A 20103-nucleotide genomic window follows, 5' to 3' on the forward strand; every position below is an offset into this window, starting at 1 on the left:
ATCTTACCTCCTATGCCTAATAAATTAATCAAGAACGAATTCAAAGCCCTTGCACGTGGGATGGAGGAACCCCTTGTGTACACAGTGAAATGCTCTGGCTGGTGAGCTGATTCGCTGAGAAGCCTCTGGGGGCTTTGGCAGAGATTAAGTGCAACATGAGTCAGAATGATCTTGCAGCTGAGAAGGCCAGCAGCATCCTGGGTTGCAGAGTCAAGAAGCTGAAGGGAGGAGTCCATCCCTACTTAGCATCTAGTTGGTCTGTGTCTGGAGCACTGGGTCCAACTTTTGGCCTCCAAGTACTTGTGTGCATTTCTTTTTATGGCCTTCAAGAGATCGTAGTCAACATGTGTGAGTTCAGTAGAGGCTTTCCAGGCTGATCACAGAGCATGAAACTCTGTGAGAATAAGCTGAGGGAAATAAACTTCAGGATGTGCCTGCAGTCTCCCAGTACGTGGAAGGGGATTGTAAGTAAGACAAAGCCGTTCCTGATTTGGCCTGGATTTGATTCTAAACATTTTTCAGAATTCCCAAACATCTGTAAATAGAAGGAATTAATTTTTTCTTCTATGTAAAATCTCAAAACAGTATTAGCTATACATGATAAAAGCTGTACTTTCTGGGAAGCTAAAGACTACATGTAAATCTTTCTCCTTTAGAATAAGCTGCTTCAATACTGATGTTACAGCCAATGTTTTGAACTACTTGTTAGTGGTTGCTGATATTCAAATCTTTTTTTGAACACTATCCTTATCCTTTAATTTATTAAAAGAAATGAAAGGTTCATCCGCACATGGTAAGCAGTTGTTATAGTCTTAGGGAAGGCTTCTTAAAAGTTTTTGATTTGTCTTAGATAAGTGATGTGATGTTTTATCGGTATTACTTGCAGTCATTATGAATCTGTACTATATAGGTGATGATCAACTTATTAAAAACAGTGTATTTTTGTTAGTAAAAGTTCGTGGTTTACTGTTCATGTTTACCTATGTCGACATGGAAATACATGATGAATTTTGTACATCACTTAAGGGCTTATTTGTCAGTCTTGTGCAGCTCATGTATAACGTGTCTTCCACCACTAATGGAATGAAATTAGAGTGATGTTAAAAGTTTAAAATTGCAGAAAAACTTCTATATTTGAAAAGGTGTGACATTTCTACAGTTTTAAGTTGTTTCTCCTGGTTCATGATGTGGCATATTTACTTTTTTGTCAGTGCTTTAATTCCTCAAATACTCTCTTTTAAATCCCAGATTTTTTGTGAAACAAGAAGAGGAAAAGAGACATAGAGCTGAAATGCGATATGAAAAAACAAGAAAGCAACTAAAGAGGGAAAAGGATCAATATTCTAGAGAGACAGAGGAAAAACAACAACTTGAGTTTCGTGTAAGGAATTTAGAAACAGAGTTAATAACGCTGAAACAGCTCAAGAAACAGGTATATTAAATATATATCTTCTGTTTTTCTGTTTCTTTCAAACTGATATTTTATGCTAGTATGTTCAACTTGTTGGTGAAAGAGACATTAGGTAATTATCTTGGTGCATTTTGAGGACCATTGTCATGAAACCAGCGTGAACAAACAAGTTCATGATACCTTTTCACATTTTTCAGAATTATAGTTTGGTTTGTGCTTCAGGCAAAGCTTCTCTTTGAGTTATTTTTCCTAATTACTACAGAACTCTGTGCGCGTGTGTGTATATGTATGTCTATATCTATATATCTATATATATATTATATGTGTATATATATATATATATATATAATGTTTTTATTATTATTGTTTTTTTTCTTCAGAAGGAAATTACAGTTACTGTTTGTAGTATTCTTTCAATTATACTTTATACATTTTTATTATACAGTTTTGAGGGTCTTTTCACTGGCCTTTACCTACTTTTCAGCATTCCTGTCATGGTTCTACGCAGTTTGAAATATACCTCGGAAATTCGGTCTGTTGTGTTGTATTTTTCCCCATAAATAGTAAGCCTCAAATTTTCAGAACTTGTATTTGCAAACATATTAAGAACATGTGAAAGTGGTCATTAAGGATCCTCAGTGGCCACGTTGCTCTGGCAGAAGCAGTAAGTAGTTAGCATCACCTCTTTCAGTCTGCCTGGATTTAACAGGGACATCATTGGCATTAGTTCACCTCCTGGTCTGCTGTTCAGCTGGTCAGTCCTCTTCTGTGTCTCACTTCATTAATAGCCTTTGGAAATCTCATACAACTCAATTTATCCAGCAGTATTGCTAGATTTTGGTAAACTGAAAATGGATTGGCACATTTTCTGAAGCATTTCTAAATATTAGTAGAAGAGATGTAGACTTAAGACCTTGCAGTGGGGTAAAGTAAGTGTAGTTATTGTGCTTTTGGAAATCTTAGTCATTTGTTTTGTGCAGTTCTTAGTGTTAGTGCTCATATTGATGAATAGATGTTTTTAAATCTTTGACTGTAAGCATATGAGTGTCCATCTCTGGTTTTAGTATGTATATATAGTTTGTTAGAAAGATAACTTGGGTTTCTACTTAAACTCTGTATGTTTCCAAGAATAGTAGTTCTAGTTTGTTTGTTTTTTTCTTGTGTTATAGAGGGAGATTCATTAAGTATAAAACTTCTATGATGCTGATTTGTGCAAAGGACTCACACTATCCTTATAACTTTCAATTCAGATAATTCTAAAGATGTTTGTTTGCAAACATGGAAAATTGATATGCAGGTCATTCTATGATTTTATGATAAATGACTCTTAATAGAATTAATAGAATGTAAGAATAAAAAGAATGAAATAGAAAGGTATTGCTAATTCTGATTTTGTTCAAGATTCACAAGTTCAACTATATTACTGTAGGTTGAAGAAGAGCGTGATGAAACACAGAGACAGCTCTCTAATGAAAGGAGTGCTAGAGCTCTGCAAGAAGGAATTTTGAGCAACCACCTGTGGAGACAGAAGGAGCTGGAAGAAGAGACAAGAAAAACTATTGGGAAAAATTCAGAGGTAAGCAGTTCCATTCCTAATTAATTTGGTTATACTTCACTGTGCTCATTCATTAAGAAAAATAACCTTTTGTGCCTTTTCGTGGATTATCTACAGTTTATCAATATAACCAAATTTTGTTACTGTTGTCTAAAAACTCTGAATAGCATCATCAATCCCACATAGACCTGAATTGCATGTGGAAGTAGGAAGCCACTGGAAAATAAGACATTGTGTTCCCAGTCTCTTAAACTGCCTGCTGTTCTTCACTGTATAGTTGTTACAATCATTTCTAAGGTTTCTACCCGTGAAATGTCCAGATATCTGGAGATTCACTAGGAAAGAAGCTGGCTGAGGCTGTTTGTGATCCTATTACTTGGCTTTTGAATTCGTTATTATACTGTCATCACTTTCTTGTTTCCATGTCCTTCATCTTTTTGCTTAATAAATTATTTTTATCACAGCCCATGAGTTCTGTTTTGTTTCCTGTTCTCTCCCTCATCCCACTTAGTGATGAGAGTGTGGTGCCTAGCTGCCTGATGGGTTAAACCTGAATTTATTTCCCAACTAACTATTCATTATTGTCCTTTATCACACAGAAATCTGACACTAATGTCAGAGAAAAGGATCTGCTACACAGAAATCAGTTACTGCAAGAAGAGATTGCTATGCTAAGACTAAAACTCGATCAAGTAAAACTTAAGCACCAGGAGGATGAAGGAAAATACTTAGAGGAAAATGAGTCTTTGAAAGAAAAGAATGATTCTCATCAGAAGGAACTTAAACTGAGTGAGGAAACCTCAACACAGACAGTATTTCAGTACAATGGACAGCTGAATTTACTCAAGACGGAATCTGCAATGCTAACTTCCAAGCTTGAACAGAAAAAAGAAAGCAAAGACAGACTGGAAACAGAGATTGAATCATTCTGTTCCCGCTTGAATGCAGTGGTTCAAGATCTCGAACGTCATCGGTCATTGAAAAGTGATGCCGAACGAACATTTCAGAGAGAACGTGATGAATGGCTTCGTTTACAAGACAAGCTCCATCATGAGCTCTCTGAGGTGCGAGAGAGCAACAAGAGCTTGTCTCAGCAGCTGAGTAAAACGGAAAGCAAAGTTAATAGTCTAGAAAACGAGCTTCACCAGTTGGAACAAACACTTCGAGAAAAAACACTGCTTTTAGAAATGACACAAAAAGACTTAAATCAAGCCCAGTGTCAAGCAAAAGAAAATGAGCATGCGTGGCAACTTGAGAAAGATCAAGTCAGTAAATTTATGATAAAGCATGAATCTATGCAGGAACAATTGGCCCAGCTCCAAAGTGAAAACCTTTTACTCCGTCAGCAGCTGGAAGATTTGCGGAACAAGGAGATCATCAAAGAAAAGGTTGTGAATGATGTCCAGGACAGATTTCATGATATGTTCAACAAACTCAGAGCTGACAGTGAAAAGCAGGTTTACCTCATGGAAGAGAGAAACAAGGAATTAAATACCAAGTGTACTGATTTAAAGGAACAAGTCTTTAAATATGAGACTGACAAAGTAGAAAGAGAGGTAAGCTATACAATTAGAATAAATTAAAATGTTTCAATTCATAAAATGATTTTGTATTTCTAAAATGCATCAGGTGTAAGTTTTACACATAGGACCAAATTGTGTTGTTTTGTTGTGGTTCATTGTTTTTTCTCTTAGAATTAAGGAGGACCGGTAAATGACTGAACTGTATAATATAGTCAGTTTAAAGGAGTAAAGTCAAGTTTCATGTTTTTCCTCATGTTTATCTGTTTCCTTAGGGTTTGGTCAGACAGCTGCAGCAGGAGCTTGCTGATGCTCTTAAAAAGCAGTCTATGTCAGAAGCTTCCCTTGTAGTTACTACATGCTACCGCAGTGACCTTGAGGAAGACAAATTGCACTTGCAGAAGGAACTGGACAGGATTAAAGCTAAGGTACAGAGAGGCTGTAACTTACACATAAAATCTGAGGGTGATTTTTCCCTGTTTCTGGTGAAGAAGAGAAAAATAATGTTCTGAGAGCAAGTACCAGAGAGAGCTAAGGAGGTTAGCAGTGATACCCTGTCATAATTCATGAAGCTGGTGAAATCTTTGCCAGCTGGCCTCCTCCTCTGTAGTGAAAGATAAGTGTTACTAGAATCATCAAAAAGCCAACTAGTTTCTTTTGCAAGTAGGAGCCGTTCTTCAGCCCCACAGCTAAAGTTCTTCTTGTGGCTCCAGGGTGTTGTAGCAGTGTTCTTTCTTTTCCCAACTTACTTCCCTCTCCTGGTGTCAAACACAATTAAGAATTTATTTGTGGATGGGATGTGTACAAACTACCAACTATCTGAAGCAACATTACACAGGTGCTCTGAATTTACAAATTGTTTTTCTGTGTCTTATAAGGTTGGTTGTAAACACTATAAGGTGGTCTTTATCCCCTTAGTCTTCTCAACTTGCCCCTTGTCATCTGTGATCACAGTCATGCCTGTGCCAAATCAGAGCAGAGAGTTCAAAGTATAAGCAAATGTCCTCCTATCCTAGAAATAAATTCAGGGGTATAGATTTAAAGACAAGTATATGAACTGCATTGTTCTGTGCACTTGGTGTCCATGACTGGGTGGTCTTCGACACGAAGTCATTATGTCTTTAACTGGAGAAGATCTGTATTTGATAAGCTGCTTTGCAAAATGACCTGGTGTCTCAGCAGGTTATCGCTTTTGGTTTGGCCAAGTTTGGTGTCTGATTTCTGAGAAAAAGTAGAAATACTGGACAGCTGAATTTGAGTTTTTCTTTTTTGCTCTCTGTGAGAGTTGTGGGTTTTTTCTGAAACATCTACCATAATAACATACTAATGAGCTGTGAAATCACTTTAGGAAAAGGATGAGGTTTTTTTGGTTAATATTTTCGATAGAATAGCAAACAAGTAATTTCAGGATGTCACAAGCCACTGAGAAGGTAGGATTGGCAGTGTCAATGCTCATAATGGTGTTATAGAAAATCCTTTGTGCAGATGGGAGAGGCCAGTGTCACAGATGATGAAATATCATCTGTTATTGTTCATTTGCTAAGAGAAATGAAGGCTTGAATGAATTGGAAACGATTCCAGTACTTTGGGTAGGGGGTGTATGTAGATACATGCAATATCCAAATTCTTCAGTGCTCACTGAGCTCTCTATACTGAACCTAACCGGGCTGCTGAGGATTCTCATTGCTACTTTACAGTTACATGACTCTGAAAAACAGCGTATTCAATATGAGCGTTGCATTCAAGATTTGAAGACTGACCTAGATAATAAGGAAAGACAAATATCAGCTTCTAACCAAAAAATGAAAGACCTTCTGTTAGCAGCTTCCAGAAGCAGTTCTACAATAAAGCAGCTGGAAGAACATGTCCAACGGTAAGAAAATAACAGAGTGAAGCAAGGTTTTGCTTTCTGGGATTCTCTGAAAACGTCAGAATTGCCTTGTTGCATCATCAGGGTAAAACATGATTTTAAAAGAAGCTCTTGCTTTAAATAGCATTCTTTCACACCATTCTTTTGCAGTGTGCGCTATTATGGATTTGTCTAATAAGATCTGTGCTTCTCTTTAAGGCTTGAAATGGAAAATGCCAGGGTGGAAGCTGCTGCGCAACACCAGGACAAGAGAACTGAAGCCTCAGTAAGCCAGTCATAAACTTCCCTTTTATTTATTTATTTTTTATTTTTTTATGTGAGCTTCTGAGCCTATTTAGATATTTTTCGTGGGGAAGTTATGTGGTTTTCCTGGGGATCATAGGGGAGCTGAGTCATCTGAGCTGTGGTGTGACTGTAGGGTACTCTGAAAATCCTGATGGTCTATTCTCCAGTTTTGAGAGTTTTCCCATAAGGTAAAGGTTGTAAATCTCCACCTTTCACTGCTGCCATTTCTGTCTTTGCAGTAGTATGAAAATGTTTGTGTTAATCAGCATGATTCTTTTGATGGATAGGACGGACAGTGTCAGCAGGAGGGAGATGTGTGGTTGAGATCTGGGAGGGGAAACCTGGATGTGAGAAATCTATTTTATCTTCAGAGCTTTGTCATAGTTTCCACCTGAGCTCATTAGGTTCTTTTTCCGTTTGTGAATATGTGTTGGTACTTTACTGCCCCGCAGGGGGCTGAGGTAAGGAAAGAACAACTAGGTGAAGTAATGCTGTGCAGTCAGTGGCAGGCAGCTGGGAAGTAGCTGGTGCGCATGCATGGCTTAGCATCTTGTGTAACCTTGGAATATTCTTTAATTAGTTTGCTGTTGGAAAATTAAGCTGCTATAGGGAGAATAAGAAGGATCTAGTGGAAGGGAAAAGCTGTTGATTATCTGCACCAGAAAAGTCTGAGTTCTTTTCCAGGTTCCTTTCCTGTCATCTTCTTTTGGTGATATACCAATTAGAAGGTTTTTAGCATTTTTAACACTTCTGTATTTTACCCATACATTGTCACATAGGGAGAACCGACATTTAACATATCCTGTAAAGACACATGAGGAAGTTTTATGAGTTTGTCATATAAGCCTTTAAGCTCAGGTTTTTATGTCCTTCTGTACGTCAGGGATGTCTCTCTTTTTCTTAAAATGTGCTATTCAAAGCATGTAGACAACTTTCATTCTTTACAAAGGGAACTGAATAAGCAAACTTGTTTACACACAAATGCATCTGTGATGCAAATCTTTGCTCCTTTGTGTAAAAGGATAAGTAACAGTGCTGTTCTGAAAACATTTTCTTGCTCTGAGGAGATCTGCAGTTATTTCACAGTCAGTAAGTGTAGGGAATTTTAAGAAAACTGTGAGTTAATGTTGTATGTGTGTCTTCTTATCTCCAAATGATGTAACCTCATTTTATCGTATAGAGAGCATTCACTTTTTCCACTAGCATTAAGTGCTATTCTTGATGGTGCTTCTCAAGCCATCTTTTATAAACTCAGTGTAACATTCACTATAGATCCTTAGTGGTGAGAGCTTAGCCCTGCCTCCATTTGAGTTAATAGTTTATAATGCAGTTTATGTGCAGTGTTGTCTCTCTGGTTATCTTGGCATTCCCTTTGTCATTGTTGTTTCCATAGATACAAAATCAGAATATGTTGGCTATGACATCCAGAGGCTCATGCATGATGTGCGAGGAAGATCGAAAGTCGAGAGCCCACCTTGAAGACCATATTGCTAAACTGAGTAGGGAAAATGCTGAGCTTTTAGAAGAAGTGAGCCCAGAAAACAGTCCCTAACACCTAGCCAATACCCAGAGCAATGCTGACATTTTCTTGAGTTCTTACATACTCTGATTTTATATCCCTGCTACTCAGGCCCTGAGTACTATTGTGATTTGGGTGTCATGAAGGAATTGAATAAAAGCCAAGAGAATATCTCGGAGTTGTGCTATCAGAAAGACGGTGTGGTTTGATACCAGTTGAGCACATGGAGCAAGGCAGCAGTTCCTGTGTTCTTTATTTGATTTCCTTCTGGTTATTGTCTGACCCCTTGATTTCCAAGCAGGATTAAAACACCCCTTATTTTCAGTGCAGTGTACGGAGGAACTGCTGCATGTTTTCAGAATAACAGGAGCTTAAAACCCTTGCAGAATAAATAAGGTGCAAATGCAAACTACAGAACTAGTTGCCAGTTCTCCTGTAGTTTGTCTGAAAAAACACCATGAGGAACAGCAACTAAATTAGTAAACACCCACAAATAAGATATGGAAGTAATGACTGAGAAGACACTGGTGAATTCCAGAAAAGCAGACTCTTCCACAAGAGCCTGCTGGTCATTGGAATGAATGCTGTAGAGTGTGCAGTGTTCTCCAGGGCTGTGGCTACCTGTGCAAGCTGACCTATTAGCAGAGGAACTGCGGAAGCTGTTCTCTAGCATCTTTTTTCCAGCTTTTTGGGACGAAGCCCAATAAGGGGGCAGAGGAGCATTTGCTTCAGCAGGGGCGTTAATTGGTATCCCTAGGTCTTGGCCCGCTTGTGTGAAGCCTGAAGTGATTTAAATGTTTACAAGAATCCTGTGCCTCAGTGTTCTGCTGAATGTGGCAAAAGGATGGATATGTGCTATCTGCAGTTGCTATGTGTACTGTCCTGTGCTGAGTGTATCATGTATTTTTGTTTGTTTGTTTTTTGAAAGTGTGAGAATGAAAGAAAGAATGTGAAGAAGCCGATAGAATTGAAACGACCACTTGAAGCATGTCTTGACCAGGAAAGGGAAAGAAATACTGAACTGCAGAAGGAATGTGACAGGTATGGTTCACTAGTACTTGAAAGAGAGCTCATGTAGGTTAGAAGTCAGGCTTTAAGGAACTTGCATGTAAAAGCAGGTGTGTTTAACTCTGAGCAAATTCAGATCTCACATCAGTTCTTGCAAGACAGTTCTGGTACATGAGCCTATGATTTTCTGTAGCTGCCATAAGAAGAGCAAATGTAGGCTGCCTTGCACTTCTGGGAGGGAAGTCTTTTTTTCCTCTGTTGAGGTGAAATTTGGACCCTCCAGGTGATCTATTGCATTGAAATGCTGGTTTTTCTTATTAACTTTTGGCCTGTTGAGCATGTTAAAAATGAAGCAAGCCATAGCTATGCTTTTCTTGTACAAGCGTGACAAATAGATACCTAGTTCCTTTGCTTATTTTCTTGACTGATTTGTTGTGCAGGTTCAAGAGCCTTTTGAAGAAAGCTGTGAAAAAACTAAAGATGCATGAAGCCAAAGAAAGAGACTCCCAGTTCAATTTCCAGGGAGAAATGAAGAACAGGTATTCTGAAATGGTGAATGAAGTTGAAAAATCAAGAACAAAGGCAAGTTCTTGTTGTTTCTTTTTGGTTTTTTTGGTGTTTTTTTTTTTGTTGTTGTTGTTTTTGTTGTTGTTTGTTTGCTTGGTTGTTGTTGTTTTGTTTGGGTCATGTTAATTTCTAGAGACTTGTAATATTCTTTTCAGTAGGTATGGAAAAGTTATATTTCTGGGAGAGAAAATTGGCTTCACAGTTGACCTTGGAAACTACTGAAACATCTCATATTTTGTACATATTCTTGCAACCAGACACTGGATTTGACCTAGAGAGAAAATACCTTCCTTTACCACTGCTGTGGAAGCTGCTTTTTGAAGCACTGTTTACAAAGCTTTCAAGAGCAATGGCAGGAGGAGTACTTGTTTCCTGTGCCCAGTTAACTCTGTACTGGAACATTCCCCCTGAAGCATGATAGGCATTCTTTCTGCTGTCTGGGTAGAGTGGTTTGATTTCCATCGAGCAGTAGAGCAGTGCACAAAAGAATGGCCCTAGTGCCTTTCAGCACACTCCCGTAAGTGAAATTCTGCTAGTTTGCTACTTGTTGATCTTTTACTTGCTGCAGAACTGAGGAAGGTTGTAAGTCAAGGAACCCTATTGGCAAGAACTTAAAAGTTGTTCTTCCCTTAAAAGATGATCTTGTCTTTCCTTTGACTCGGGTACTGAGTCAGCAGATGACAGTTACAGACTTGATGGTCTTCCCCTTCATAAATTTTCAGAGAATAATTTTACACCCCTCTAAGTTCATTTTATTACTGTCTGTAGGTTACTGAACTTTCTCATCAGCTGGATTTAGAGTGTAAAAAATGCGTCCAACTACAAGGACAAAACCATTATTTGCAAGAACTGCTGGCTCTAAACATGAAAAAACATGAAAAACTAGAGAAGACCAGATGCCAGCTGAAAGAAGAGGTGGCAAACCTGAGACAACATCTGGAGGCTGTCCACAATGTGCACATGATGACTTACAACCAAATCGAACGATACAAGAAAGAAGTGGAAGAGCGAGCTGCACAAGAAATAAATCAAAAACTTCAAGAAGTCAATTTGTTTTTGCAGGTAAGTGAATTTGTTGTGTATGTCTGTAGTTTTTATTATGTAACTTCTTTTTGCCATTTCTTGTTCGTACTTTGGTTTTTTGTGTTAGTGCCATACTTCTATATTTCCTGAAGGGAAGTGGAAGAATGGAAAATTGTTTGGCGAAAGTGCTTTTGTGTGTGTAATTTGCCTGCAGGTCCCCAAGCTAATAGCCGTCCCTTGACAGACTTCTGTTTTGCAGTTCTTAGAAGAAGCTATGGCCATCTGGTCATCTTGTTATTGCTGTTCATCACATGAATGCTATAACTTAGAGATGGCTTGGCCATACGTACAGGTTATGTTTTATCATTGTACAGGATAAAATGCTCAGGGAAGAAGTCACTGAAGTTACCGTGGGGCAGAAAGATTGGGGATGGGATTCTCATAATTTCTTTGTAGAATCCTTTTTGTGTGCCCTGTCCTTCAGCCATAGCATTCTTTTAGTAGCTGCTCCCATAAGTAATATTGCTAAGAGCAGATCTGTCTGGATGAAAACAGTTATTTAACGTGTTGGTTCCAGGGTTTTGCCTTGATTGCTGATAGTAGTGAAAAGGTCCAGTTGACTCAGTTGAGTAAAACTGGGCCCTTTAAATTGGTTATGGGCAACCGTATAGGGAGATGCAGTTCACTTTTTCTTTGCAATGGTTGAAATTGTATTATCTGCTTCAGGTCCAGGCAGCCTCACAAGACAAGATAGAACAAATCAGAGAAAATCATCATGCCTCGCTGAGAGACCAGCTGAAGTGCAGAATAAAAGAGGTTGAATGTGAGTTGGACAAAATAAAAGATACCAAAGACAGTATTTTTCAAAACGAATCTATGCTTGCGGAAGTGGAAAAATACAAAGAGCTGCATCGTGAAGAAATGAAAATGAGAATAAGGCTAGCAAATAAGCTGGAAAGGTAAGTGCGTGCTTTTTTGGAGTGGTAACAAGACGTGAAGTAGCAGTAGCTTGCATGAAAAACCTTGTACTGTTTCCTCCTAAAATCCTTTTTCTGTGTCTTGTCAGCACTATGGATGTAAGCGTAACCCTCTAAAACCTTTCCCCTTTATTTTTGGAACCACCATCATTTCACTTCAGTGTTCTAGCAGTCACACCACTAGTTATGGCATCACTGGCCCATGTTTGAAGTTGATAGCATTTTAACACATGGCCTTTGGGCCCCTCTCATTTTGGACTTCTAATGCCTTCTCTTTTCAAAAGCTGAATAGTAGTCAAAGACCTGGAAGAAGTGACTCTGCAAAAATATTATCAAAGATAATTCTTTGTGTGTTTTTAAATATTTCAGAACAACCAAGAGACTTGCAGAAGCCAATTGTAAGCTCTTTGAGGAACGCCAAAGAAACAAATCTTTAATTGCGAGCAGCACTGTCAGTGGTGGTCCTACTGCAAGTCCAGGAAAATATTCAGCTGAACTGGGAAATCTCAGAAACAATTCCACACTAAACAGAAGCTCCAGCCAAGGGGAATGCTTCCTAGATGCTGCTGGGACTGCATTATTGGCAAGAAAAAAAGTTGAAGTGTACATGGATAAGGTAATCATTGTGAAATACTCTTCAGTGATGAAGACTTTAGGTCATTAAGATTGTACAGAATTCCTAGAGTGCTCAGACACCAAAAATACTGACATCTAAATGATGAACTATCTAACTGTATATACACATAACTATGTACTTATGTAAGGTTTTTGTATTGTTTTTTTTTTCTTTTTTTTCAACTAGAGAAAATTTAATAAGCAGCTGCTGTGGCATTGGAAGTTCCCAGCTAAGCTATTTATTAAACTTTACTGTATAGAATGTGCATAAGTGTATGACATACTTGAAATGGATAACTTTGACATCTTTGCTCAGCCCATCAGACATCTCTGGTCAAGCCACGTTGTTTTTTTCCTTACTGATCTTCATTTTTAGTTTCTTTTAGTACATTAATACTAACAAAGACATCCTTTAAAACTAGGATGATGTGAGTATGATTGCTTTGCTTCTTCCTATGCAGTCTGCTGTGGGATGCATGCTGTGCCTAGTAAACATTTCTTTTTGTGCTTCCTGCTATGTATTATTACCTGAGAAAACAACAACCTACTCTTCAAGTCTTCACAGCTTTATAATATTTTGCAGCAATTTATACATGATTGCAACTTCTGCAATAGCTTTGAAGTACTTTGCCAGTTGTGCTGCTTAGTACTTGGCCTGTTCACCAGGCTACTTAAAAAGACAAGAGTTTACCTGACTCTGAGCCTTGTCTTTGCTTCAGTTATACCTCAGATTTTTCCAGTAATCTGTTTCCTTCTATTGGGAAAAAAAAAAAACAACAAAAAAAACCACCTCTGTATTGCCATTAAATTCAAACTAAGTGCTGCCTTCTTGGATGGAGGAGATTACAAGTTCTCCTGACAGTAAAGTTCATAATAACTGGAAACTAAGGAACTTAAATTGGAGTTTGCCTCGTGTAGTCATCTTGCACTTTTGTTTTTATGTAAAGCTCTCAGTGCACATTTGGTGTTTTTCAAAGTAAGAGAGGTTATCTGAAGTAGAGTGTGAGCATCTCCTGGGATGAGGAAGCTCGTGTAGATTTTGGCTTTGATTTTGCAAAAGCTTTGATAAAGCTTCAGGGATAAGAAGCTGAAAATACTTTACGCCGCTGTTATTCAAAATGCTGGTATCAATTACTTTGTCCATGCAACTGTTTGAAAAAACAAATTGCACTGATTACAAACAAGAGAAAGAAATGCAGCTCTGAAAAGTGGGTGCAGGAAATAATAGTGACTTCTGCTAGCTGCAACCAGCGTGAGTGCATGGATTCATGAAACCAGTTTTCCTACTGGTAGCATAAGAAAGGGAACACCTACTTCCCATTCCGTCTCTCAGTTTCTGTTTCCTTTCTGATTTTATTTCCTGTCTGCACTCCTGATTTTTAGCAGTCTTATAAATTTCCACTCTTTTGACTTCTGCCTGTTCCTCTTGTTCTTTTACTTGGCACCACCGAGAAATTTCTTGCTCTGTCTTCTTTATGCTGCATCCCACAGTCAGATAATTACACCTGTAGGTGAGACCACAAGCCTTCTGTTCTCCAGGCTTAACAGTCCTGATGCTCTCAGCCTCTCCACGTAAGCCACATGCTCCAAGCACTTAACTGTATTTGCTAATTACATGAGTCTGGAAGCTATATGCTGTCTGTTTTGACAATTACTTCTATGCGTTAAAGACCTGATGGAAAATAACACAGGAGTCGCAAATATCTTCAAATGTAAATGATCGCATACGGTGTTTGGACTGTGGCCCTTTAAAAGGTCTAATTTCTCCTTATGAAAACTTTGCATTCAGAATAAATGACAGTAAATAAACATCTCCTGGGAGAGCGAGGGGCAAATGCTCCTTTCTAGCGATCCAAGCTGGTTTCTGTTACTTAATAAAATGTGCAGTGTTATTTATAATGCATGTGTTATTTATAATTCTAGGTACAGAAGGAATTGGAGGAAGAAATCAATAAGGAACTTCAGCAAGGTAATATGCTACTCTGATATCAGTGTTTTTAAGGAAGGTGATGACTGTTCGTAACTTCTATGTAATTATTTTCAAAAGTTGTCAAGATTTGTGCTGTTTGAAGCACAGTGTGGGGCTGTTTTTAACTCTAACTTAGAGAGTTTTAATGGAAAACTTCCTGCTAACCAATATACTCTTCAGAATGTTCTGCAGCTACTTTTGAGAAGAAGCATGGAGAGCAAACCATCTCCCCCGCACAGATACACTTGGCTTAAGTTCAAGTCACCTTTCATCCTCAGGCACAAACATCAAATGTAAAAAAAAAAAAAAAAGCCCAGAAATAAGATTTTTATGGACTTCTGTCACTACTTCTCTTTCTGCATACATTCATTGCATTCAGCACTTCAAATATACCATATACATTTTCTGGTGTTCTTAATTTTTGCTCGCTCTTTTTCATTGCTTTTTTTTGTACCTGACATGTTGTCATACTTGTCTTTGGATAAAGAAGAATCAGTGGAAAAGATAGCCTTTCTTTAGGTAAAAATCATTCAGCAATATATAGGCAAACACAGCATGAACTGATTGCTTTTAATATGCAGTGTAAAGCCTGTTCTATAATAAAAGGCCAGGTCTTCAGAGAAGAATTCATACTGTTTCACAATTAGCATTCTGCCAGAGTCACTGCTGCTGTTCCTAGAGTTATTTTGAAGCAGGGAGCCCTTGAGAATCCAGCTGTTGCTTCACAGCTCTTCCAATTTCCCTGAATAGACAGAAACCCATTGCCATGTGCTCATTTGCATATTCAAACATAATTACATGTGTAGTAGGAGCCGTAGTATTTGCTTGGTCTGGGGATCTTGTCTGGAAAAGGCTGATGGATGGAAGTACTGAAAATCCTTTTCTGCTTCCATCGAAGATGTGTTTCCATGAACGAAAGAGGGTTTAGCCAGGGAAAGTTAAGACATCCCTGGCAGTTAAAGTTAAGGCTAAAACTTTCATATATATATATGGGCATGTAATAACAGGATGCGGAGAAATGGCTGTAAACTTGAAAGTAGGTAGATTTAGACTAGATATTAGGAAGAAACTCTTTACTTCCTAATGTAAGGGTGGTGAGACTCTGGAACAGGTTGCTTAGAGATGTTGTGCATAGCCCCCATCTTGCAGGCATTCAGAGCCAGTCCGGATGGGGCTCTGAGGAACCTGGTCTAGAGGGAGCTGTCCCTGCCTATAGAAGGGAGATTGGAACTGGGTGATCTTAAAAGGTCCCTTCCAGCCCAAACCATTCTGTGTTTCTAAAACCTGGAATTTCTTTAACTAGCTTTAAAAATTGTATTGGCTGATCATTGAATGTGAAAAAATGTTTCTTCCTTTATGCCTTCCTTTTTGATTTGTGTTTTCCTTGGAAGTTTTTAAATATCTCTCTAGAGCATAGCCTGATCAGTTATCAGTAATGTTTTTACAGTGACTGATTTGACTCAATCTACTGTAAAAGTAACATCGTCAATCTTGTTTCTTTTCTTTCCAGCCACCGCTGAGCTTGAAACTGCTAGAGCTTCTCTAATGAAATCTACTTATGGATCTTCAAAAAATCTCAATGTTGACCAGGATCCCCTTTGCAGAGCGGTACAGGAGTACCGGGATGTTTTAAACCAAAATTACCTGATCTAAATATATTTTTATTTAAAATGTAAAGGGAAAAGTACTGGAGATCATTTGTTTACATAGGAGGTCTGTGACTTCCCATCCTGCAGCTTAGTGTGGAAACATCTTTACTGCGGTTTGAATATAAATTTTAAATATATTAAATAGGTTGACACTCTGCACTTACCTGTTGGTCACCGAGGGGTAGTCAGTTTATTTTGCACTCAGGATAAGAACCATATCTATTTTTAATTACTGTCAGACTGAGTAAGGTTGGCTCTTGAACTTGACGGAACTGTCAAAATGTTTTTGACACATTATTTTGCTCCATGTTTTTTGTTAAAGGTTTTACCAGAAGCATTCCTTTGGTTCTATTTAACCCTTCCACTGTTTGTGGTAGAGTCTCCAGTGTTATTTTAACGCATAGGAGATTTTGATTGGATTCCTGCCAGCTGTTTCCGTCCTGATGCTGTGAATATTTCTGCTGGTTAAGTGGAAGTTTTAGCAGTGATTAAGCTGGAGAAGAATGCACTTTACATTGCTGTCACTTTCACGCACCTAGGGTTTAAAAATACTGTGCGTGTGTAGCAGTGCCAAGAAAGCTTTAATGTGACCTTTTTGATATTTCTGACTTGATATCCTTGTTGGATTTTGCATTAGAATTTGGCCCATCTTAAGACATTCACAGTTGGTAGATGAACACATGATGAACCTGAAGCGGTTCATAGTGGGAAGAAGGAAAATTAATGTTTCAACCTTCTGTCTAATTGGTACTGCACCTTTTTATATGAATGTATTTTATGACACTAATATGCTATATTTAATTCCAGATATTTATGTTCCAACTTGGTATTTAATAAACTTTCATATCTGGTACATCTTTGTTTTATTCTGTTGGCCTTCTTGACTTGCTTTCCACCTCATTCCTTGCCTCTATGACTTGCTACAGTCCTCCTCTGCTCACTTCCATCTCTCCTTCTGGTGCCTTCAGTCTGCCCTGAGATCAGACAAGTGGCCAGCATGCATTTGTGTTCTTTTCCTCCTGGGTACTTGAAGCAGTGGGGCAAACAGCTACTATATGTCATAAGGTTTGTCATCATAGAAATTAAGGGGTATATGCTTGAAACAAGTGTGGAGGGTTGTGATTTTAATGGGTGTGCTGAACCACTTTCAGGTCTTCGGTGGTGATTCATTAACAGGAAGCCGAGGGTAAAGTCTCTGTTGTAAACCTGGCCATGCTTGGGAGGGGGATCTTTGGAGCCTTTTCTGCAGGTTGGCCATTCCTTTATGAGATAACTTCTGGTGGCCCTTTGTGCTCTCTCCAGCTGGTACAAGCCAGGAGCCAGGTGGAAGAATATCTCCAGCAGAATCCAGACAGCAAAGCACTCATAGAGTACCTTGCGCTTCTCCATGTTGGTTAAAGCCAGTTCTCCCTCCTCATTTGTCAGAGGGAGTGCACTCTCCCAGGTCTGTCACTTCTGCCCAGTGCACCTGTAGGCTCCCTTCTGGTTATTTTTACATCCCTCGCCAAGTTCAGTTCCATCTGTGCCTCAGCCTTCCTGATCCCATGCATGTCCAGACAGCATACCTGGCCCCTTCCCAGCTACCTGTCCCTGCTTCCACTGCATACAACAAGCATGCGGGGCAGGGCCAACCAAGGAGTCCTATTAAAACTAGTGCCACCAAAAACAGCTGACGAGCCTTGGTAATTGAGACTCCTTGCTGGGAGGCACTGAGGCCCCGAATTTGCCACCAAAAATAACCTCTCCAGAGCAGTTTGCTGTTATCTGGGGGCACATGTCACAGATGTTAAGAAGACTCTACTGCCTCTGATAAAATAGAAGGCTACTACCCACTCAAGGTCTCATTCAAGTAGGGTCCCAGGAGGCTGCAAAAAAGGAAATTACAGAACATTAAAAGGGACTTTGAATCCCTTGGGAAGATGTTAAAGGGAGCAGGAACACAAGTAGTCTTCTCTGTACTGCTGACTGGGGGCTGAGAAATGAAGAGGGAGAATGGGCCAGGTAAATTACTGGCTCAGGTAATGGTGTCAGATCAAGGTTTTGGTTACTGTGATCTTGGGCAGGCCTTTGAGAGACCAGGTATGTGGACATCAGACAGAATGTGACAGAGCAGGTGGGGCAAAAGCATGCTGGGGAGCAAGCTGGTTGGATTGATTACCAGCACTTTAAACTAGATTCAGTGCAGGGAGTGGATAGTTCCTTGTGATAGAGAAGGGACAGGGAATGCTGTCATTTAAGGAAACTGCAGGGGAAATCCTCAATTTGTGAGGAGTCTTGTATTTCGATATCATATTTAGTAAAATAAGTTTTTCCTCCTTAGATTGCCGCTGTTTTTATCCCATTCCCCTTTTCCCCCCTCCTTTCTGGGCCCCTGGGGGGGCCCACGGGGTGGCTTCCCCTGTCACGGGCATAGGTAAATCTAAGTAACCCATGACAGATTTTTTAAAGACTAGTCAAATGCAGCAGTGGGTGTGGAGAAAGAACAAAGAAATCTGTAACGGACTGTGATCAATTATTATAATTTCCATTGCCATCGGACTAGCAGCTGCACCGAGCCCGGGACCGGACCGAGTTAGAGTTGGGCTGCCGGAGCAGTGAGGCGGAGCGTGTGTGGCCCCTTGGGGTTCGGTGCCTGCGGATATGATATCGAAATACAAGATAACACAGTATAATATAATTGAGGCTAACAAATCGAACAAACAGAGAGAGAGAGAGTCCCCGAAAAAAGAGAGGCCTACTGTGAACTCTATGCGACACGGCTGGAACGCTTCCCACTCTCCGAGAAGTCCGAGAGAAGGAGGAGGGCACTCCAGCCTGGGAACGAGATTATACAGCGTCCTGGTCCCGTGACTTATCATATCCCAGAGAACAACAGGGGTAACGTAGTCTTCTTCTGTGGACTGCACATTCAATAGAAGTATCCATACTTTACATGATGTTATGATGTGGAATACTGATAGCAAAATTACAAAATTACAAAACCATGACACACGGTGAACACCAACCCCGTGTGGCTGCAGTACTTGATGGAAACGACATTATTTGGGTGACCCTTGAGGGAAGCAATTTCCTGACCCGTCACCAAGTTCCACATCTTACAGCTCCGGTCTGTAGGAAGAAGAACGTGCCTGAGAGAGTTGGGCTAAGGAGTTCATCCGTGGCGTGGAGGCACCGACTCCTTCCCAAGCGCTGCCTCCCACCACCCACAGCTCCACTCCAGGGCAATGGAGCCAGCCTGCTCCAGCACCTGGACATCAGAAGGCAGGGACAGGGGAGCAGCCCAGAAGGAGCCATCCCTGCCATGCACCCCAATTCCCCACGCCAGCCTGGGGAGATCTATGAGAATAGCGCATAAAAAGCCAGCAGCCCCCACACCTGTTCTGTCCAATATATGCCTTTTTAGGCAGTGAAAAGCAGTTCATCGGTGGCATCCAGGCAGAGCACAGGCTTGGTGTGTCCTTATGACACAGAGACGCACTGCAGTGGGGCTGTCCGGGCATTCTTGGTGCCACCCACTGGATTAATGATGACCCCTGCATGGGAAAGAAAGAAGGTGGGGTAGGTATGTGGAAAGGCACAGCACTGTAAGGTCCTACAGGCATGGGAAAGCACGAGCTGCCTCACCCCCAAGCATCTTCCACTTCCTGGTAGGGCAATGGGCCCCTCCATCTGAACTCAGGCATATCTGAGTAATCATCTTCATGGAAAACCTTGGCATCTCCCCACTAGCAGCCCCTGCCTAACGGCTCTGCCCAGGTGACACAGACTGTGAGACATGATGCTCACGGCCTCTGCTCTGAGCCAGGAAACTCAGCTCATTGGACCTCAGCTCAGTTGAGGACAAACTGCACTTTCTCCATTCTGAAGCTCTGCCAGGAACGCTTCATTAGACCAATTTCATGGCAGTTCCTTCAAGCTGCCAGCCAGCCTGTGGTTGGCAAAGTTTGGAAACGGAGCTGTACTCCTTTTAAAACCAAAAGGATGACAGGGGGCAGCACTGGCATTTGCACCCAGCACCCTGTCCCCGATGCTGGCTCAGAGGATCCATCCTCACCAAACCTTCTTCCAAGGGATGCCCTGCAGGCACCTCATCCCTCCGGCCACAGCATCTGCCAATCACTTCCACATCAGAGTG

General features: G+C 40.2%; 1 protein-coding gene across 2 annotated transcripts in view; it reads left to right on the forward strand.

Moving 5' to 3' along the window:
- Positions 1-16821, forward strand: part of LOC107306747 (ankyrin repeat domain-containing protein 26-like) — a 50404-nt gene extending 33583 nt beyond the window's left edge. For both annotated transcript variants that reach the window (XM_085524195.1, XM_085524196.1), the window contains 13 exons: positions 1249-1432; positions 2841-2987; positions 3566-4522; positions 4762-4914; positions 6184-6359; positions 6555-6621; positions 9089-9201; positions 9609-9750; positions 10504-10797; positions 11485-11717; positions 12105-12351; positions 14274-14319; positions 15830-16821. In XM_085524195.1, coding sequence (XP_085380321.1) covers positions 1249-1432; positions 2841-2987; positions 3566-4522; positions 4762-4914; positions 6184-6359; positions 6555-6621; positions 9089-9201; positions 9609-9750; positions 10504-10797; positions 11485-11717; positions 12105-12351; positions 14274-14319; positions 15830-15972 — 2902 coding nt within the window. In that variant the 3' untranslated portion in view covers positions 15973-16821. The remainder of the gene's footprint in view (positions 1-1248; positions 1433-2840; positions 2988-3565; positions 4523-4761; positions 4915-6183; positions 6360-6554; positions 6622-9088; positions 9202-9608; positions 9751-10503; positions 10798-11484; positions 11718-12104; positions 12352-14273; positions 14320-15829) is intronic.
- Positions 16822-20103: the final 3282 nt, after the last annotated feature.

This window comes from Coturnix japonica, chromosome 26 (genome assembly GCF_054131305.1).
Source record: "Coturnix japonica strain WE chromosome 26, WE-NBRP24, whole genome shotgun sequence".
NCBI classification, from domain to species: Eukaryota; Metazoa; Chordata; class Aves; order Galliformes; family Phasianidae; genus Coturnix; species Coturnix japonica.